We start from the raw sequence: 23,085 nt of genomic DNA, 5'->3' as shown, positions 1-23,085 counted from the left end.
CATCGCCGTCATTCTTTAAACCTCAATCGCAGTACGGACCTCTGGAGTGCACACAGTGCTGTTAGGGAAACTAGGACAATTGGCTAAAGGAGAAAAATTTCCCCAAATTGAGAGCAGCTGAGCACTCCAGACACTGCAGGGTTCACTATGTTGTTGCTGGAGAGAATGGGACATAGGCAAAACTAAAGCCTATTTTTGCAGACTGCAGCTGTCCAACATGTCTATGAGGAAGTGAGAGGAAAATTGGCAGGATATTGAAGGCCGGATGGTAGCCTGCTAATGGACCTGTGCAGGTGAGGAGGGAGTGAGCGAACTGGGGGGGGTGGGGGGGGGGTGGAGAGAAGCTTATACCTGGCTCGGATAACTCCCCTGCTGGAAACAAGGGGGAAACTCGCTTCCAGGACAGCACAACGCTTCACTGCCCTTTGCTTAGGGCTTCTGGAAAAGCCACAATTAGCCCAGAGGGATAAGTCCCATAGCTTCTTGAGCATGCTGATCAGTCATCTAAGAATTTGGGAGGTTTTAACCATAGGCTAATGAAGCCATGCCCACTTAATTACATCTCCCTGCAAACACACAGACACAGCCAACTGTACTAACTGGTGCTGACTGATATACCCACAGTAAGTTCCTAAAAAACACACTCCCACTGCCTTAATGTCAAGGAAAAACGCCCCAGGGACAAAAACACAGCAGAATCGATCTAAGTTATGCATCTTCAGCTATGTGAATAACATAGCTGAAATCGATGTACTTAGATTGACTTAACATGGTGTCTTCACTGTGTGAGTTGACTGCTGCTGCTCTCCCATCAACTCTGCCTGTGCTTCTCACCGAGCTGGAGTACAGGAGTCAACAGGAGAGCACTCGGCGGTCCATTTATCACGTCTAGACTAGACGCGATAAATCGATCCCTGCTAGATCGATCGCTACCCGCCAATCCGGCGGGTAGTGAACACATACCCTTAGTCTTATTCATTCACTTGCTTCATCCCTCTTTAAATATGCAATCGAATTGCTTGCTCTCAAAAATCAATGTGAATCCAAATGACAAGCAGAGCAGGCAGGGGCAGTACCAGCATGTCCTGCTTCGTTCTGCCAAAGCACCATCATCTTGACCTCTACTCATCCAGCCCAGGATGTCTCCCTTGAGCACAGACAGTCAATCCCATTACATGTATGCCAGGAAAAGAAAGCCATATGGAGAGAGTGTAACACACATATAAAGTGTGTGGCACATTCCTCGCTAGTGGCTGGTTCACATAGAGGATAACATCCTACTATTGCTACCATCTAACAGAGTTGCTCCTTTAGCTCAAGTTGTATACGCTGGGGCTTCAGTACTGAAGGTTCTAGGTTCAAACTCAACTGACTGGATGTGAGAGTCATTACAAGGGCATGAGAGCCTTGCATTTTTGATCAATAACTGGGCAATCTTCATTTAATGGGACAGAAATTAAAGAGGGGTATCAAGAAGGAACCACTGATTTATTGGGGGCAGGAGGAGGGCAGTGGTTTTTCCCAGGCCCACACTGTGCTGAGCTAGAGGTGCATTCCTGTATTTGTTCCACTGAACAACCAGGAGAAGCTGCCTCGAAGTTTCCCACAGTCAGAGCCAGTGTGTGTCTCAGCCTGTGCAGCTGTAGCTCCTCCGGCCATGTCGCACAGCACAGGCTGCATGATAAGAGCTGCATCTGCTTGCTGATTCTCAGGCAGGCTTTCCTTTTGGCGTGGGACTCTTTTGCTACCTCAGCCTGTGTCCTCATTTACCCATCTCGCTACTGCTAATTCTGCCACCACCTCCACCAGGAACAGCGCCCCTTGCGACCAGAACCAGTGACACACAGATCACTGCTCCCAGGAACAGGCCAGGGCTGCCATCCCTTCTCAGCATGGAGAGCATGGGCAGCGTTAACAATTAAGCCAGATGAGTTAGCTGGAAAAACTCCACAGCCTCTGGAACACATCCATTAGGACAACTGCAGTGCATCTAAAAGGCTTCTGTATTAATCCAGCCCTACTTTTCTCCTTTTCAGGCTTCATTTTCCCAGCACCCTGAAGTGACATCCATCCCCTAAACTCCCTTACAGCAGAGATCCCCTAAGACCCTTTATGGTAATCCCTTCTCTGACCCTCTGACTTCTCCTTCCTTTTAAAGGAACAGTTTCCCCAGTGAGCCCCTAGCAAACTCTACCCCCTCTCTCTGTCACCACACACATGCCCACATCCACCCACCCACTAACCCCTCTTTCAAGTCTGCTGTCCTTTTACATCAGAAAGTCCTTACTGCTGAGATTCCCATGTTTGATCGGCTGCTAAACAGTAAGCCCCACTTGTCAGTGTCTCTGGAGGATAGCTAGGGCTGCTCTTTTGGCAAGGAAACAAAATCCCACTGAAAGCTGATTGTGATGAACTGTAACCTAATTACATTTATAACTGGCCCATGGAAAAGTCCAAGGGAACGTTGGTTGTAGATTTCTTTTGTACCAAGTCTCAGGGAAAACTGAATCATGTATAATTGGTCTCTCAAGATACACACGCATGGAGCACACCTTCAAGCACCAAAAAGTATGCATGGGGAGAAAGCTGCTCTCAGGCTCCAACCTGCACAATAATGTTCCCCACCACACATTGCATTCTGCAGAGCAGATGCAGAGGCTGCTATAGTCTTAGGTAGCAGCAGCACTCTATGTCCAAAGAAAGAGAAAGAGAAGTGCCTTAAACTCCACTCCTTCCTGGCCATCAGAGGTGTTAAGATGGTCAGGCACACAAGCCCTTCATCACAGGAGAGTTTGCAAACTTTCTTCCAAGTCTTACACGTAACACACTCATTTGAATTCTGTGGCGAGACACTGACTGATTTGACTCCCCCTGAATTAGGATTAAATTAGGATTAAAGGATTAAAACCTACAGTGTAGCAAGGAGAACAGCAACGTTAATCAAGCTTCCTTTCTGCTTTTGCTCAGGGAGCAAGTCCCGATACTCACATCTTCTTCCTCTTTCTCACACATCCACTTGGCTGCAAGTTTCGTAAGAAACTGCCATACAGGAAGGGAACAATGGTCTAGGGTCTGGCCTGTCTCAGAAAGTGGACAATGCCAGATGCCAGCAAATCCCATCACATTCCATAGCAGTGATCAAGTGCAGTGTTACACAAGAGAGAGAGAATATTGTCCTGACACCCCATGGTGATTACCCGAATGTCCTGTAGTTTGAGGATTGTTGGCCTTTGTAAGTTTCTCCCAGGCAGTGTAACCATTGCTGCTGCTGCTACACACCTAGAAGAAGATTTTCAAAGACAACTGGCTGCTAGGTGCCTAGCTTGTACTCATGTCTTTGAAAATCTCTCCTTTAGTTACCTAAACCTGTTTTGAAACTTACCAGGACTAAACTGTTTGCCTCAATAGCATCCTGTTACAGAAAGAGTTTTGTGAATTACATACATTATATGTTGCATAATTTTAAAAATTGTCAGTGCTTAGAGCCAGTATGTGCCATGAAGAATTTAAAGATATAAAATTCTATCATTAGAGGTAGATTTGATTAAATATTAAGACTGTGAAAGGAGAAAAAGAGAGAAGAAAGTGCAATCAGGAATCAAACACGTACTATTTTTGGAGGAGGAAGGTCTGGCAGACTCTTCTGAGGAGGAGATGAATGGTGTCCTGATTCCCCATTGGACAAAGACTCTCCGCAATCCAGTGCTACAAACAGAAACAAGCAGGAATAATGACATGTGGCATGTCCCAGCAATGCCCTTATTACCTAGCAGTGGTGCAGCAACATCCGTGTGCTACGTTATATTTGAGTAGGAAGCAGGGTGTTAATTACAGAGTCTGCCTTTGATGTTTCGTGGTGACCATGTCATTTCAGATCGTAGCCAAGAATACAGTGCTATGGCACCACAGCTGAAGAACTAGTTCTCTTGGTAGACGCTCTTCTTGTTTTGGAATGTTTTTCCTCTTGGAATGAAAACTATGAAGACCAAAATGTCTTTTAAAATAAAAATCTCTTCACTTGTAATGATGATGTCTATATTAAGCTGTTCTAAAACGTTCACTCTGTTATTACTCTGCTGTACGTGGTTTCACTTGCAGGCAAAAAAAAATCACTTTCACTCTCCCAGTTCCACTCACTAACAATCTTAAAAACAAAGGGCCAGATTCTCAGTTGGTGGAAATCACGTAGCCGTACTGGCTTCAGTGGAGGTCCTGGCCTAAAGCCTTCAAAGAAGAAAGTTTCAAAAGTTCTTTCCCTTTAGGGAATACATACGTCATAGATCTATTGCACCACAATTAGAACATAAGGAACAGATTTATTTTCTACGAAAAACTGTTCCTATTGAATTTTGTCACCCCTGTACAATGAGTCGTAGCGAAAGGCTGGCCATCTTGATTAGGCCTTAGGAACATCAAAGGCTTTTGGGACATAGTGTGACATAGTGAAGAAAGCAGAGGACTGCATGTTAGGGGATCTTCTGAGAGTACATTCTATTCCCAACTCTGCCACAGACACCCTCTGTGGCTGGGCTAATCTCCGATTCTGTGCCTCCATTTCCGCATCCATAAAATGGGATAACACCACTCACTTCAAGCACAAAGGTGCAAAGTCCAGTTACTCTAATAATAAAATGAGAATGGTAACACTACTAACTAATGCATTTATATAGGACTTAATAGCCGAGGAAAAGATTGTTAGGAAAAAAAATATAGGGACAAATCCTCAGTGGGCATTTTCAGCATAGCTGCGTTGAGCTACATCGGTATACACCAGCTGAGAACCTGGCACTCTGTGTAGGAGAAGGTGTTTCCAACAGATCTAAGAAGGGAGGATATTTCAGTGATTCAGTTTTTAATCTGGGACTTGGAAGACCCAGGTGCAATTCCTGCCATGCCACAGACTTCCCATATGGCCTTGCACAAGTCAGTTAGTCTTTCTGGACCTCAGTTTTCCATCTGTAAAATGGATATAATAGCACTATCCTAATTCACTGGAGTGTTGTGCAGAGAAATACATTAAAAGATACTGCACTAAAGGGAGGCATATAAAGTGCCATAGATAGACAAGGGAATTAGGTGCCCAGCTCCCTTTGAATGGATTGCCTAACTCCTGTAGGCTCATTTTAAAAGCCCAGCCTCACTCCCTATGTGAATAGGGAAAATAGAAATTAGAACAGTCAGGGTGCTGTGCCTTTCCTCGGGCAAGTTACCATGGGGTTCAGAAGACTCTGGCAGGAACTTCGCTGCATATTTCTCTGTGTTTTATAAATAAAAGTTGGACCCACACGGCTCCATTTCAGTCTCAGTCTCGGAAGCCACAATGACAGCTCTGAATCTGCATCCTATAATGAGCCTCTGGCATGGTGGCAGAAGCATCGGTACAATCCGAAACACACAGTGACGTAATCCCGCAGGCTATCTGCTGCCTGTGGTGAAGCTTCTTTGCTTCCCTCCTTGTTAATGCCGGACAATTTCATTAAGCTGCAAGGTCAGAGGCAGCCATGTGCCAAACAGCTCAGTCAGTGAATACCAACTGAATACATCTGCTTGTTAGGCACAGCCACGACAGGCAAGGCTTCTCGGTTCCTTGCACAGTTGACATTAAAATTAGGCTTCCCCTGGTTTAAGGCGCAGTTTGTCTGATGATCAGCCTTGAAAAAGGCTGCTTTACTGCATCATGCAGAAATGAAGAGATGGCCCTGCAAAGCACCTCATGGTTACACTGCAAATACCCTGCTAACTAGCTGGTGCAGGAGCCTTCCCTCTTCTGTGATGCATCAGGAGTGCTACTTTCAGTACCATTGCTCCTGGAAAGAACCTAAGAATGTAAGAATGGCCGTACTGGGTCAGACCAAGGTCCATCCAGCCCGATATCCTGTCTACTGACAGTGGCCAATGCCAGGTGCCCCAGAGGGAGTGAACCTAACAGCTAATGATCGAGTGATCTCTCTCCTGCCGTCCATCACCACCCTCTGACGAACAGAGGCTAGGGACACCATTCCTTACCTATCCTGGCTAATAGCCATTAATGGACTTAACCTCCATGAATTTATCCAGTTCTCTTTTAGACCCTGTTATAGTTCTAGCCTTCACAACCTCCTCAGGCAAGGAGTTCCACAAGTTGACTGTGCGCTGCATGAAGAAGAACTTCCTTTTATTTGTTTTAAACCTGCTGTCCATTAATTTCATTTGGTGGCCCCTAGTTCTTGTATTATGGGAACAAGTAAATAACATTTCCTTATTCACTTTCTCCACATCACTCATGATTTTATACATCTCTATCATATCCCCCCTTAGTATCTTCTTTTCCAAGCTGAAAAGTCTTAGCCTCTTTAATCTCTTCTCACAGGGGACCCATTCCAAACTCCTAATCATTTTAGTTGCCCCTCTCTGATGCCAGTATATCTTTTTTGAGATGAGGAGACCACATCTGTATGCAGTATTCAAGATGTGGGCGTACCATGGATTTATACAAGGGCAATAAGATATTCTCCGTCTTAATCTCTATCCCCTTTTTAATTATTCCTAACACCCTGTTTGCTTTTTTGATGGGACATCAAGGGGGATACTTCCTGGAGAGGAGAACCCAAAGGGTAGCACCATGAAACTGTTCTGAGAGAGATGAGGAAACTCAGATTTAGTGGTCATATCTAGACAGCAAAGAACAATCCATGGCACAGAGTCTCAGAGCCTGGGTCAACGGTTTGCGGGGCTAAAAGTAGCAGCAGCAGCTTGGGCTCCAAGACCCCTCCCCCCCGCTGGGTTTCAGAGCCCAGGCTCCAGCTGGAGACTGAATGTCTACACTGTGATTTTTAGCTCCATGAGCCCAAGGCAATTGACCCATGCTCTGTGGCTCATCAACACAGACTGTAATTTGCAGTGTCACCATACCCGCTGGTGACCAGCGCATTCACAGGTACCCAGCCTCTCTCAAGAAGTGCGCTGTGTAGGTGCAGCTTTAGCAAAAAAATCACTTTGCCATTCTGTAACTACTGCACAGAACACAGCCTCCCTTCAAACATTGCAGACAATTAGAAGGACAAGTGGTGTTTTGTGCAGTGATCACTCATTCAAAATTCTGCATTCCTTGTGTGATGCCAGCATCTGCTTAAGCATAGCGAGTGTTAATGAGCATCACCATGCCAGGAATACATAGTTTGTTTTCCTTATTCATTTCCTACCCACCCCCTCCACTCCACCCCAAATCTACTCAGCAAATCAAGAGCAGGATGGAGACCTTTTTCCAGATACTCAACTGATGTGCATCAGCACAGCTCCACAGAGCTGAGGAGCTGGCCATGAGACGCAGCACAGTTTAGGTCTGGGGATCTCAGAGTTTTATATATAGCCTTTTGCTGTAGTACTTGGGCACTTTCAGGGTAAATCAGATGTGTATGGTGAGATCCCTGCTGGCCTTTAAGGAGTTTCCTGCTCTTCTCTCCTCCCTTTATAAGGAGGGATCTGCTTGAGGAATAATTCTTTTTCTAAACCAGCCATAAGCATCAACTCAGGAGTCTAAGGCCTTGTCTACACGACAGGGGGAGATCCATCTAAGTTACACAACTCCAGCTACATGAATAACGTAGCTGAAGTCGACGTACTTAGACCTACTTACCCGGGGCTGGCGCCAGGGTTTTTGCCGCCCCAAGCAGCAAAGGAAAAAAAAAAAGCTGTGATGGCAATCTGCAGCTCTGCCGCTGCCACTTCAGTCTTTGGCAGCAATTCGGCAGCCGATCCTTTGCTCCAAGAGGGAGTGAAGGACCCGCCACCGAATTGCCGCTGAAGACCCGGACATGTCGCCCCTCACTGTTGGCCGCCCCAAGCAGCTGCTTGCTGGGCTGGTGCCTGGAGCCGGCCCTGTACTTACCACTGGGACCACACTATGCGATGTCGATGGGAGACGCTCTCCCATCGACTCCCCTTGCGTTTCTCATTCAGGTGGAGTACCCGAGTTGACGGGAGAGAGTGATCTGCGGTCAATTTAGTGGGTCTTCACTAGGCCTGCTAAATCAATCGCCAATGCATGATTCCCTCAATAAGCATAGCCAAGCACTTACAAAACCAGTCTGCTTACACTGGCTTCCAGCAAAGGCATCGCAGAATTGTCCCTAATACAATAAGAGATATTTTCCGGTTCTCTCTTATGCCATGAAGTTGCTTAATAACAGGGCACTTAGTACAAGTTTCACTGGATCTGAAATTCCCCTACCCCTGGAATTTGGGCAGGTGACATTTAGAAAGACAAAAAACAGGCAAGAGGAAATAGTGTAAACATGCACAGTTTTAACAGAAATAAAATGTCCTACTTCTTTATTCTTATGCAACTGTGCTCTCCATTATCTGCAAACAAGGCAAATAACTCACAGATTCTAAGACCAGATGGGACCATTGGGATCATCTAGTCTGACCTCCTGTATGAGGCAAAGCAGAGAATTTCACCAAGCAAATTCCCGTATCCAGCCAAAAAACTGCTGCTATGTCTGCGTTTGTACTGTATCTTCCCTGCTGGTATTACCAAAGAACAATCTTTATTCATTTACCTTGGTGAATTCAATTACTATGCCATAAAAAGATACTCTGAAGGACTGTATTGCTCAGCTTGTCGTCTTATTAGTGCAATCAAAAGTAGATTCATCAATGAGAAAAATTGTTGGCCATCCCTCACCTGCTTTTTTCCCCCCTTTCTCTGAGCTGATGTGATTGTCTCTAGAAAACATCTTATTTTGCATTGCTCCTAAAGGGAATGCTTTCAGTGCAAGCTAACTGTGAATGGGCCCAGGCCCCGATCTGCTAGCATGCACCCAGCACCTATCGTGCAAAGTTCCATTGATTTCAGTGGGACTTCGCATGGGTTTAGGAGTCCACATTAGCACAATCAGGGCTTGAATGAATGAAACTGACTGGATAGGCAGATTCCAGCACCTGCACCCATTCAGAGCTCTGCGCAGATGCAGGGTTTCCCCTCCAGTCAGTCACAGAACTGGGGTCTTTTACACATCCATAACTAGGATTTAGACCACACACACACAGAACCGAAGCCACTGACTTCAGTTTTTCCAAACAAAACTTAGAAGTTTAACTTGGTCTGGGGAAGTGGTTGAAAGAGCAAGGGCCATATCCTTTAGGGAATGATTGCAAGTGGGGACTCAGGGCCCATGATAGGGACAAGGCTGAAATAATGACAGCAGGCTTTAATAGCCTGACACAGCTCCATGGCTCACTGCATTGCCTGGCCAAGTCTTATTTTGTACATGTCATGGGACCCAGGACACAGAATCCATGTAAATAAATCTTTCCATTGCCACTGATTTCCATGCTCAAGTCATGGCAGATACAAGCAGGCCTTCTGTGGTTTAATACTATAATTATGCAACTAGTGGCCCTGACCAAGACTGTGATCGATTGTGATGGGGCTGTACCTACATATAGTAAAAAGAGAATGCCTCATTTTCCGAAGCATTTGACATTAATCCACAATTTGGCTGCATGAAGCAGATTTAAACACAATAAAAATCGTGACACTAACATGACCTTTGCAGTCCACCATATTGTTCACTTTGCTTGTGTGTTGTCCCCCTTCCCTTACCCTCATTCTGTCTTGTCTATTTAGACTGTAAGCAATTTGGGGACAGGGACTGTCTCTTGTGTTTGTATGGGGCTCCATTCTCAGCTGGCCCTTAGGCTGTAATAAACATGAATAATAATAATAATGATGATAGGAAGTGGCTAAAAGGCTGATCTATATTTGTAAGCATGAAGCTTTGAAGATAAGGGGCCCTTTTGAGATTCCATAAATGTTGTGAAAGGGAGACGTTTGCACAAAATAGTTCTGAATTTTTGGAGAATTCCTTCCCATGTTGTGAATGCAAAACCAGGTGGATCTAGTCAGAAAAACTGTTGGAAGACAATCACGAGCATTTCACCCAGGGTTATTATTCTCAATTTATACAGTTTGCAAGGATACAGTGCTAGGATCTTCCTGGAAATATGCAGGGGGATGGGGTGCTACATAAATACAAGATATTATGTATATTCTGTGCATAAATAATTCATCCTGAGCCAGTTTAGACTTTTTGAAACCACCAGTTGCATGGTGCAAAGCAGCATGCTGAACATAGTAATCAAACAAAAGCTTTTAGACATGGATTGACTTGCTTTGGGTCTATATGAAATGAGATGACTTCTTTAAATATTTCAGTAGGGTTGCATGAAGCTGCATACTTAGCAAGGAGACATTTTTATCCCTAAGTACTGCCCTCAAAAGTGCTGCTTCCAGGAATAACCTCACTGTGTTAGCCAAAAGCATGGAATATGTGAAAATATAGTAGTCCTTCCACCCCTTCCATTGGCTCAATTCTGCACCCACTGAAATCAATGAGAATCATGTCTGATTTCAATGGAAGCAGGATGAAATCCTATGCCCCTTTATTCTATCTCCATTGGGAAGTTAAATCCCAGGCATTCGGTAGCCATAGATTCCATACCTCCACCTTCTTTCTCCTGTCCATCCTTTTGTTTAACCAAGGTCACTTTGTTCATGTAAATATATTCCTCATCACCACCTGCAAACAAAGGGAAAGAGAGATGTCTTCATGAGCCAGTCCCATTCACGCTGCTAAGTTTTCACACAGAGAGAAGCAAAATCTGTGCGCATGCATGCATATGTACCTTTAAGTCTCTACTAAATGCAAAGAACTATCATTTATACAATGTTAAATTGTTAAATTAAACACTGAAGAACCAGGAAATTCCATGAGTTAAAATTTCTGCTTCGATATGAAGTCAGCCAAATGGCTTGTCTTGTGTATCTTATGGTGTGAATTAAATAAACTAAGTTTTAACAAGGAAAACAGAAATTATCAGGAATCTTGGAAATCCTTTACTTCTAAAAATGTGTAACTCTGGTTATTTTTATATATAGTTCTAGTAATTTATATACACCTCTACCCCAATTTAAATACCCAATATAACATGAATTTGGATATAACACGGTAAAGCAGCACTCCAGGGGCACGGGGCTGCGCACTCTGGTGGATCAAAGCAAGTTCGATATAACATGATTTCACCTATAACACAGTAAGAATTTTTGTCTCCCGAGGACAGTGTTATATTGGGGTAGAGGTGTACAATTTAAAAACCAAATCCATCTCTCTCTCTCTCATATCCCCTCTCCCCAGTCCCAAATTATAAAAAACCCATATAACTCATCTCTCCCACCCATAATGTGCTGTATCCACACGTACCGCTTGTCTTTGTGTACACTCGCAGGAGGTCCGAAAGGAAGCATTTTTTCACTACAGCTGTGCTGCTGAGGCTCTCTTCATCCAGTATCTTCAGAAAATCCTCAAGTTCCGTAAGCAGCTGTTCTAGTGCTAAAGGAGACACAGCAAACGATTGCGATAATTTCTTTATAGGGCCATCTGGTTACATTTAGAGAAGCGACATGCACTGAACTTTTGATTCCCAACCGCTTGACATGTTTTTGATAGGGAGGGATTTGGATTTGAGCTGAACCATTCTTAGGGTTTTGGTTCTGGATCACATCTCAAAGTGGAAGGGATTTGTTTTCTGATTCCAGTTCAGCTAAAGCTGAAATCACACCAAGATTTTGTCCAGAGAGTTTAGAGGCTTTGTAAGAACAGCTGATCTTGTGAGAGTTTGGCCATTTGCTGCTGGAACCATGAAAGCAGCTGGCAAGGTTTTGGCACCGTTGAATATGACCCTGATTTTGCCTAGAGCCCTGAGCCCTAGTCTCAACCTGATCCAGACTGGGATCCAGCTGTAAACGCTGCCTTTTGGGGCCACTTCAAATTTGATTCCATTTATCTTTGCAGTGACTCAAAGACTCATGCGCAAGAAATAGAGTTTGCCCATGATACTCAGGGTCTTCTGGGACTATGCTGCTTGGAAGAGCTTCCAGCAATTTGCCACTTGCAATGAATGGAGATGAAGAGGATTTGAAAGCAAGCGCAGGACTGATCAGCACCTGAATAGGTGTTCAGGAGAAAGACGCCGTGGACAGAACACCCCCTTTATTATAACCTAAAGAGCGAGTGGAGAACAGGTCAAGTAGATCATGTCCCCAGCACCACCACTAAGCAGAGCCAATCAGTTTATTAGTAATAAGAAAATCCTTCCTCTTCCTATTGAATGGTTCCCTGTCGAATAACTTCTGGGAAAAAGCCCACACTCTATTAGCTAGCTTTCAGTTTCTCCTACTGTTGCCAGGGGTAAGTTAGGAACAGGGGCAGGAGACCATTCCAGCGCAGAAAGAACAGAGTGTTTTGTGAAGAAAGGAAATGCAGAATAAGAATGACAATGGGTGGGAAGGGCAAGGAGTCAGCCAGGTATGGTGATTCCTTCTCTTAGGACTCTTCTCTTGTACATTAACTCAGTCGCTTCCTGATATTCACGTGCTGCGCCAGAGACCCGCAACAAGCTCATGCTTTGCATAAGCATATTAATTGTTACAATTCCTTGCTGCACCACTAGGGGATGCACGGAGCGGTTAAGCTGGGGAGATGTGATAATTTATTTACAAGTATAGCATAGCACTCTTTACAATAGGATCTGCACCCCACAGCAATGAAGTATGTCAACACTCTGGGAGGTAGGAAAGCATTAAATATCCCCATTTTGTAGACAGGAAAACTGACACACAGCTAGATTAAGTGGTTTGTCCAAGGTCACAGAGAAAGAATGTGGCAGAACCAAGAATAGAGTCTAGTTTTCAGGCTTAGTCCCTAATCACAAGGCAATTTTTTCCCTACTAAAGCTATGTCTACACTACCACTTACTTTGGCAAAACTTATGACACTCGGGGGAATTAATATTTCACCCCAAGCGACATAAATTACACCAGCATAAGCACTAGTGTGCACAGAGCTGTATGTTGGTGGGACAAAGTCTTCCACCGACCTAGTTTCTTCCACTCACGGGGAGTGTTTTTTTATGCTGACGAGAGAGCTCTCCTCCATTGGCATAGAGTGTATTCACCCCACACGCTGTAAGTGTAGACATGCCCTAAGAGAGAGAGGGAGTGTAAGGGGGGAGGGATAGGTCAGTGGTTTGAGCACTGGCCTGCTAAATCCAGGATTGTGAGTTCAATCCTTGAGGGGGCCATTTAGGGATCTGAGGCAAAATCAGTACTTGGTCCTGCTAACAAAGGCAGGGGGCTGGACTCAATGACCTTTCAGGGTCCCTTCCAGCTCTATGAGACATAATGTAATATATGGAGATATGCCTATTATTATTAAGCCAGTATATTGGGTGGTAGCAAGTATTCACCACTCTAATGCCATATGATTTTATTTGGCTAACTTTGTGGATCCAACAATTGACCATCACTTCTGGGCTTGACTGTAAGCACCAGTCCACTGCCTCCAGATCAATTTATATAACTTAACTTAATTTGCTCAGGAGTCTTTGGTCTATTGCCTGGGAGACCTTTATATTTTATAGTGACTTCTCTACATTAGATTACTTCTATTTTGGGCTGGCTGAGCACCAATGGGCAACTTCAAATGTCTGCCTTCTGCTGCATCAGCTTGGCTTGGCTTGGCTCGGCTCGTCACCTGGCACAACCCATTGCAACACAAATCAGGTACCAGTAAGAACAAAAAGTCCCAGTGCTTTTCACAAGCAAGTGGAAATGGGGGATTACTTGTAAATACTGGGATTTTACCAATAACTGTGATTCAAACAGAGGAATGATTATTTGGTATCAATCACATATCTCAGGCATTCTCTAACCTGGGGAATTTGCTCTGAGTCCAGCAAACAGACAAAACACCACTGTGTAAATCACCATTTTCCTGTCTACAGTGGAATTTGTGCTGGCTCAGTGACTTGGGTGGCTGGCCATTGACTGCTGGACTTGGCGCAAAATCCCACTGGAGACAAAGCCAAAATATACTGTCCTATTAGCTTATTCTACCGGACGTGACACTTTACATATAAGTAACGATAACAGTAAGAGTACAACCCAAACAACATCACAGCTTATCTCGGAGCTACTGAAGTGGGTCAGCTTCCACCAGCTGTCCACATGGAAGTCAAGATAGAGTTTGTGTTTCTCCTTAAGGTTAATGATTCCTCCTCCCATCCCCCATTACTATAGAGAATGACTTCATTCTTCTCCCAAGCATCCAGAACTACCATAGCACACGGGGTCAAGTCTTTTACGAACAACACAGCTCATGCAATAGGTTACTTTTTCCAGCAAGGGAGTCAGAATGCCAGAACTGGCTTCAGGCTTCCCATGACTCAAAACAGCTCATTTAGGGCCTGATCCAACAGCCACAGAGGTCAGAGGAAAGATGCAGATTGACTTCCATGGACCTGGATCAGGGCCTTCAAGGAAAAACATTCAGCTCTTCTTCCAACAACAGCAATGTGTGCGTGGCCTCTTCCTATGCAAATATCTCTCTGAACTCAGTGGGGTGCTCCGTATCCAAACCTGATACCTGTACAAATAAATCGCTACTGCAATGAATGGGACTATTCATTTCAGAGGGGAGAAGGAAGAGAGGGAGGAACATGCTAATTTTAATAATAAGAAAGCAACAAGCACAAGTGGGAAAGTGAAGGTGAAGTCTCAAGGATGAATATGAAGGGAGCCAAAGGGATACTTAGTGCAAATGAGGAGGAAGAAGAAAAGACCACAGCAGGTGGGTAAGAATTAGCAATGGTCCAGAAGTGTCTCTGCATTAAGCCAAGGTAGGATTTTGAAATCAATGGAGCTACAGTGATTTCAACAAGCTGAGGATCTGTCCCACTGTGTGATCGGTATATTGATCCTAGTGATGGGCAAACCAGTCTGGAAATTATCTAGAGCAGACTGATACAAATGTCCTCAGTGGCTCCCCTCTGCCCTGAATGTGTATCTTGGATATTTATGCTGCCTCATCACTGTAGTACCGGAGCATCTCAAAATCTAATGTATTTATCCTCATCACACCCAGGCCAGTGCTATTATTCTCATCAATGATCTGGAGGATGGCGTGGACTGCACTCTCAGCAAGTTTGCAGATGACACTAAACTGGGAGGAGTGGTAGATACGCTGGAGGGTAGGGATAGGATACAGAGGGACCTAGACAAATTAGAGGATTGGGCCAAAAGAAACCTGATGAGGTTCAACAAGGACAAGTGCAGAGTCCTGCACTTAGGATGGAAGAATCCCATTCACTACTACAGACTAGGGACCGAATGGCTAGGCAGCAGTTCTGCAGAAAACGACCTAGGGGTTACAGTGGATGAGAAGCTGGATATGAGTCAACAGTGTGCCCTTGTTGCCAAGAAGGCTAACAGCATTTTGGGCTGTATAAGTAGCGGCATTGCCAGCGGATCTAGGGATGTGATCATTCCCCTCTATTCAACATTGGTGAGGCCTCATCTGGAGTACTGTGTCCAGTTTTGGGCCCCACACTATAAGGATGTGGAAAAATTGGAAAGAGTCCAGTGGAGGGCAACAAAAATGATTAGGGGGCTGGAGCCCATGACTTCTGAGGAGAGGCTGAGGGAACTGGGATTGTTTAGTCTGAGGAAGAGAAGAATGAGGGAGGATTTGATAGCTGCTTTCAACTACCTGAAAGGGGGGTCCAAAGAGGATGGATCTAGACTGTTCTCAGTGGTACCAGATGACAGAACAAGGAGTAATGGTCTCAAGTTGCAGTGGGGGAGGTTTAGGTTGGATATTAAGAAAAACTTTTTCACTCAGAGAGTGGTGAAGCACTGGAATGGGTTACCTAGGGAGGTGATGGAATCTCCTTCCTTAGAGGTTTTTAAGGTCAGGCTTGACAAAGCCCTGGCTGGGATGATTTAGTCGGGAATTGGTCCTGCTTTGAGCAGAGGGTTGGACTAGATGACCTCCTGAGGTCCCTTCCAACCCTGATATTCTATTATTCTATTCCCATTTTACAGATGGGGAGCTGAGGCCCAGATAAGCTAAGTGGCTTGCCCAAGGTCACACGGGAAGTCTGCGCTGGAGTAGAGAATTGATCCCAGGTCTCTCCAGTCCTTGGTTAGTGTCCGAACTATGGACTCTCTCTTCCTCCTGTGTTTTTGCCTTCTCACCCTGGTGGTCTAGAAGCGATCACATGGTAAGGTAGCACTGCTGTTGTGAGGCTGCCTTGCTAGTCCTGTCCCTGTGAGGCTTCTGACAATACTCACTTGATTCTAACTGCAGCCCCATGGCACTCTTCAGCCAACACCTCCAGGGCCTTTGTTTAGCGTATTAGAAAGCCAGGGTTCTGCAGCAGCAGCAGCAAGGGAAGGGGACTGCACTAGTAGAATCAGGGTGGGATTTTTTGATAGCACAGAAAGGGAGTTAGGAACACGAGTCCTTATGAAAGTCAATGAGGTTTGTGCATCTTACCCTGTGAGAGGCTTTACTTTTACCCTGTTCTAGCACCTTCCTTTTAAGAATCTATGTGATGTTTTCATACAACACTTATCAGCATGGCAGTAAAATCATACCTACCCTGAGAGAGCTAGAGATTGTCATCCTCATTTTAAGCCTGTCGAAAGAGAGACTCAGATTAAGGGACTTGCCCAAGGTCATCCAGGAATTCTGTCATAGAGTCAAGAAATGAACCTCAGTCCCCTAAATCCCTGCCCAGTGCCTTAACCACCAGACCATCTGTGCCCTGTAACATGTGGTTACTAGGAAATGATCATTCAAAGGGCCCCTAGAAATTTAAAATAATATTTAAAGGGCATTTAGGAATCTCAGATCCATGAGGAAGCAGGTAACTGGGTAAAAGAACTATACGGCTCTGCCAAACCCCATACAGCGTCTAGTCTGGCATTTGTGACAGCAGACCCTTAACAATTTGGTCTTAAGCCCATTTGCTCTAGTTTGGATCTAGATGGGCACCAAAGCAAAGCGCAAGGAAAGTGAGTGCAAGAGAATGGGCTAGATGGGCAGCCCTGAGAGATTTGTCAGGGTGGGTTTACAATCAGCCTCTGGGATGCTTTTGAGGTTCTCCTATCCTATATTTAACTCTAAAAGCATGAGTTGGTGATAAGAAGAATGAGGAGTACTCATACCTCTAAAGTGCCACAATTACTCCTCAGTCTGTATCAGCAAACAGAACAAGGAGTACTTGTACCTCGAAGGTGCCACAAGGACTCCTCGTTCCGTTTGCTGATACAGACTAACACGGCTACCACTCTGAAACCTGAGTTGATGATGTCTTCTATCCAGTTTTATTACTGCTACTTCTACTATAGCTTCCTAGAAGCAGCCTAGTCCAGTAATTCCACCTAATTCCAGCAAAGGAGCCTCATTGCTAGAGTGACACATGGAGAGTCGGGAACTTTAATGTTGCAATAACAAAGCTGCTTTCCACACAAAGGCTGCATGCTCCACTCACAACATTTGGCTGTGGATGCATCTGACCCCATCTTGGCACGAGTCTAGGGCTATGCTTGGTAGATGAAAAGAAGTCTCTTGCCTCAAAGGATTGGCTATCCAGTTTACGTGAAACCAGAGCCAAAAAATTAGCAGTTCACATCAGATCCAGAGGCAACACGCTCTTTGCCAAGTAACCACAAGTTATGCCCAACATTAATGTTGTTAAAACGTAAATGACCATTAAACAGGGCTACAAAAATATTCCGTCCAACAGCCTCCGATCTTTGCCATTCTGCTCTGATGATGATACACATCTCTGTCTAATTTGAAGAGACCAGGTCACACTCTAGTATTATAAGGAAACAAGAAGGCAGGCTGAAGATTAACCTTTACACAAGGGTTTTAGAAATCCCTGTTGAACGGGATCGAACCATCTCATTTAATCTAAACTAAATGAATTATTACCAATTATTTATGTCAAGGTACAGATCCCAACCAAGATCAGAGACCTATTGTGCTAGGCACTGTACAGACATATAGTAATGGATAACTCCTGCCCTGAAGGTTACACTGGAAGTAGATGAGACAGACACAAAGTAGAAAAAAGGAAGCATTCTTTCCCCCTTATTTACAGATGGGAAACCAAGGCACAGAGAGATTAAGTGACTTGCCCAAAGATTCTGTGGCAGAACCAGGAACTGAGCCTGGTCCTTCTGCATCCCACTCTAGTGCTTCACCCCAAGAGCATCTTTGCTCAAACATTTAAGAGATTCACTGGAAGATTTTCTAAGCGATTGGGAGCGTTGACACCTGTTGAAAGCAGAGCATTACTACTGATAGAGTAGAGAACTTCTTGCTCTTATGCCTGTCCCAGGCTGGGTTAAAACGGGGGGCGGAGGAGGAAGATGAAATCAAGCACCTCTCTCACACCGTATGTATCCTGGAGGGAGCTATAAGTACTATTAGTTCTGTATCCTCATCTGGTGAGTATAGTGTACTGTTCCAAACCCCTTGGAATGTCCAAAGCTATAGCAAAACTGACCATGCTCCCTTGATTCTTAGAATTGCAATGGGCAGAAGCAGTGGAGGTGTTTCTGAACAACTCAGTCAGAGGGCACTGCGCTACCCTGGATTCCCCTGAAAACGTCTACTCAACACAATGCAGAGTGGAGGCTTTTCCGTAGCAGCTTTTCGTTCTCTGGTTTCCCCTACTAAACATTCTAAGCTGGCAGCATTCTAAGCTCTCCCATGAGGCTGCTTTGGCAGAAGGCAGTTGCCTTTTCACTTTGGTTTTCTTTCTTTGCTGCAGGGGGAAAAAAAAAAAGAAAGATCAATAGACCATGTGAGAATTGCGTGCTGGGTAAAAGCCGATTTAGAGAGAGCATTCAAATCCCTGAATAGTGAGTGTTAGCAGCATACCGTGGGGAGCTACCCCATTCTTACTAGGCTAATTGGGACATTTATAAGGGCTGACTGTTGCTGGGAAGGCAAGAGTAGTCTGTGGTGACAGCAGAAGAAAGCTATTCTCTCTAGTTGTGAGAAGAGCCAGATGCGTTGCCAATGACAGCTGCAACAGCTGGATGACCCTCAGAAGAGACGGTCTTCCAAAATAACAAAGCACTCACTTCTTCAAATAAGCAGCCATCTCTCCACCTTACCCACTTGAGATTCCTATGAAGGATGAGCTGCGAAAATGGTAAAATAACCACCGCATAAAGGCAGGATTCCTCCGTTAACTTCAACAGGATCAAGACCGGACAGTGCACACTTTGAAAGCAAGCTGCATTTGCATCCCAATTGGTACACAGCAAATGTTTCATGTACTGTACAGAACTGATACATGGTACTGCTGTAGAATGATGCTCACATAGATTGGATAGGTGCCACATCAGGAGTAGGAAGATATGCTGAACCTTTAAACACATGTTGTACACTGCAATGTAACTTGGTTTTGATGTTATCAGTTCAAGGCCACTGGAAGGTGTAAATTTAGGCTACAATTTTCAAACGTGGGTGTGTCAACTTAGGAATTAGACTTGGCACTTTGTTTGAATGAAAACAATTTTTTAATTAAAAATGAGAGAGGATTCCCTCAAACATTTTTCATGAAAAACTATTGACTGTTGCGCAAATGCTTCATTCTTCATGAATATTTTCAAAATGTTTTCAATCAAAAAATCAAAAGGATTATAGAAATTTTTATTTATTAAAAAATGAAACTTCCAGCAAACAAAAAGCCAATACCATTCTGATGTTTAAGATACAAATTTACATTTTTTAAAACCCCCACAAAGAAAATGGGGCATTTTTGCACTTTGCAAAATGGAAACAACTTTGAAATTTCAAAATGTTTGTAAACTTCTCCCCCCATTTTCAACCAGCTGTAGAAAGCTACTCAGAGCACATTTTGGCACTTGAACAAATTGTTCTGGTTTTCCAAAATGCTGAGCTCTGGCAGAGAAAAAAAAAAAGAGACACACACACACACACACACACACACACACACACTTCAACTGAGGTGCCTAAATAAGGTTTTAATTGCCTGGTTTCCCACATCCAAGTTGGAAACATTTGGCTTGATCTTGCTGCAAAGGCTGAAAAGGAGGAAGAGGGGCAGACAATGCGTCTTGTGGGTCATAGGCTGAGAACGGAACAGTTGAGCCCAACCAGCTCTGCGTGGGCTGCTTTGGATGTTTCAACAAGAATCTTATTGACGAGCCGGCAGCTCTAACCCAGAAACTCTGAACTTTAACAAACCGGCAGCAGAAGATGCACAAAAGGCTTTTCAGTTTTCTGAACAAACAACAGACTTACTTTCCCTGCTCAATCGGAAGATGAGAAACAGCATCCGGGGGGCGGGCGGGGGGACTAGGAGGAAGAGGGGGAGAGAAAGCATGAAAAGCACTCAGACAGCTGAAATAGGGGCTTTTCTCTGAGCGATCCCACGCCTTTGGGTCACTTACTGTAGCTTTCAAGACAAACACAGCGATGCCCCGCAGAGATGTGGGTCTCTCATCCTTTCCATTACAACCCAGCCAGTGCATCACACCAGACTCAGCTGTGCCACAGGAGGTCTTGCTCTGGCAAGCAAATTTTTGCACGAGATTTGAATAAGACCAGCAGCATGTCCCCTTCATAACAGCATCTTTATAGAACGCCTGTCATCCCAAAAGATCCCCAAGAGCTCTGTAAACAGTCTGTGGGCTGATTCCTGCATGCACTCACTACCAGTCGTAGCGCTTAATGCTGTGAGTTACTCCCCAGCGCACCGATAAATATAACCATGTAACCAAGAGTCCTCTAAGACGTCACAGTGACTTGAAGACAAGAGCACTGCTTATGATCATAAGCACTGCACCTGTAAGTGGACATATCTCGAGCTTTACACACTCCCAGCAATAGCAGACACTTCTGGGGTGGAGTCGGAACAGACAAATACCCACTGCACCATAACGGGGGCGGGAAAATTTTGGCCAAGGAAGCCAAGATGAATTGTGCCTGAAGTGAACCCTACAATGGCTTGGCATGTAGGCATCCCTTCCCCTACAGCTGTCACCTTGTCTCTTCCCCTTACCGTGACCTTTTCCTCTCCTCAGGTTGCTTTTTTCCTCCTTTCGTTTTCTATTTTTTCTCTCTTGTGTGATCTCTGGGATTTTTTTTGCTTTCCATGCCCATTCCCTACTCACCAGAAGGGCTACATGCTGCTGACTTTGTCTGGGAGTTAGAGAGACCAGCTGCCCTGTATGCTAACAGACAGCTGTTTGGTGTCTAATGTGGTTTCTAACCATGCCCAGAAAGCACATTGGATCATATAAAACAGCTGTTTTCAAGACAGAATCATGCACAGAACCTGACAGAGAGACAGCACAGGGCTTTGCATCATGAATGAAGCACTGGAGAGAGTTGTCCCTTGACAAGCTTGCTCCAGTATTTTTCATACACCTATCCTTTGTTTCCTTTAGTTAACCTGGGGGAGATCCACTGATTGCTCCATGCAGATGGGCAACATATGGTCTCTTGGCTGAGCTCAGCCCTGTGGGAACAGAGACATGGGGAACTAACTCCTTCACAACACAACTGGTTCAGATGGCAGGCTCCTACCTGGGCATCGGGCTGCTCCTGCTGATGTCTGAATGAAGGGCTGCTGCAGATCAGTGAAAGAAGGTTGGCTGCTGTTAGAGGGCCACCTAGCACTTTACCAGCAGCTCTTGGAGTGCATTTGTAGTGGTACAGCTGAGGAAGATTTAGGGTCATGAGACTTTCCCCATTCCAGGTGCACCTCTTATCCCACTCCACCGCCCTGTCTGTTCCTGCCCTCCTGTACCAGGCATAAGCACTGCACCTCCCCTACTGTCTGCCCCGGCAGGGAAAGCAGCACAAATTGGTGTCTATTTTAACATGTTTGGTTCCCACAGATCCTGGCACATCAGCCACCTGGCTAGAAACACAGCTTCCCTGAGGACGTTGGGGGCTTTGGCTGTGGGATCCTCCTTGGTAGCTCAGTCTTCCCCTCTCTACAATGAGTTCCCCAGCTATCATGATTGTGGGACCGCAAATTCCTGATGATTAGTGCTGTCATAATTACTGCCAGTTACAGCACAGGAGCAAAACTCTGCCATGTGTACCAGAACCATAGGAATAAAGGAGGTTAACCCTACCCAAAGTAGCTGGAGCAGGATCTCTCTCTTGCAGGCAAGATACAATTCAAAGGAATCTGTCAGACATGGATGGAGGAAGGACCGACACACCACCGAGTCTTAATATCCATTAGTATCCTTCCTGTCTTTTTCTTCTAGTGTTTTCAATCTTTTACATGGCTCAAGACCATCCTTTCTTAAAATGAGCAACTGAAACATAACAGAAGGCGAAAGAAAAAATATATTTTCTTTGCAACTTTGTTGCATTCAGAGCAAAGGACTGAGAATGGGGATATGCGATTTTCCCCCTCCGCTTCACTGAAGCACTGATTCCCTGTGTTACACTGATGGGCCATATTAACTTACTCTGTGTCTCTGCTTACCCATCTGTAAAATAGGTGTGATGACACTGTTATTTCACAGGGAAGGGATGTATGCCAAGTACTATGAGAGGTTGGTTACCAGGTGCCATCGCAGGGCCTTTAGTGAATAAGTTTCATTACTTAATATTCTTGCTCTATCACTGTCGAAAATGTTTCATATGATCCTCATCAATCCTCTCTAGAGTGACAGCAGGGAGCATTCAGTTAGACTCTGAGCTCTAGTCATTGTGCCAATACGCAAACCAGTTATTTCCTCTGGCATCATATTATGCAATTGTGCACAGGGGGCAGGCAAACCCACTCCAAAAAAAACAAACAAACAATCTATACACTCTGTTCACAGTCAAAACCCATCTGTCTCCTAATGACATAATATAAAACAACAGAAGCTTCAGCACATGCCTTCTCTGGCTTAGTAGTTCCCAGGACTTCTCCCTCCATACTTCTCAACTGTATCTGCCACTTCCATTTCTCTTATATCCATGGTGAAACTAACAAACTCCATCTCCCATGGCAAGTCAGAAGGACTGGCTCATTTAGCATCTCTCTGCAGGGTTCCAAGACCAGTTAATACCGTGAGGCCTCAGAAGATCCCAGTCCCCTACTTACAGCTGTAAACACCATGAAGGCCGGTCCTGCTCCCTTTAAGATCAAAGAAAAAATTTCCATTGACTTCAATGAGAACAAGATCTGGCACATAACGTGTGA

The 23,085-nt window shown here is 44.8% G+C and overlaps 1 protein-coding gene across 4 annotated transcripts in view; it reads right to left on the bottom strand.

The window, feature by feature from the left end:
• Positions 1 to 23,085, bottom strand: part of AFAP1L2 (actin filament associated protein 1 like 2) — a 125,291-nt gene that overhangs the window by 35,263 nt on the left and 66,943 nt on the right. For all 4 annotated transcript variants that reach the window (XM_050958962.1, XM_050958958.1, XM_050958959.1 and 1 more), the window contains exons 2-4: positions 11,244 to 11,372; positions 10,485 to 10,562; positions 3,611 to 3,705 (exon numbers count right to left, since the gene is read on the bottom strand). In XM_050958962.1, coding sequence (XP_050814919.1) covers positions 3,611 to 3,705; positions 10,485 to 10,562; positions 11,244 to 11,372 — 302 coding nt within the window. The remainder of the gene's footprint in view (positions 1 to 3,610; positions 3,706 to 10,484; positions 10,563 to 11,243; positions 11,373 to 23,085) is intronic.

This window comes from Gopherus flavomarginatus, chromosome 6 (genome assembly GCF_025201925.1).
Source record: "Gopherus flavomarginatus isolate rGopFla2 chromosome 6, rGopFla2.mat.asm, whole genome shotgun sequence".
In the NCBI taxonomy this organism is placed as follows: domain Eukaryota; kingdom Metazoa; phylum Chordata; order Testudines; family Testudinidae; genus Gopherus; species Gopherus flavomarginatus.
The sequence above is the reverse complement of the archived record's forward strand: the minus strand, read 5'-3'. Positions and strand labels throughout refer to the sequence as shown.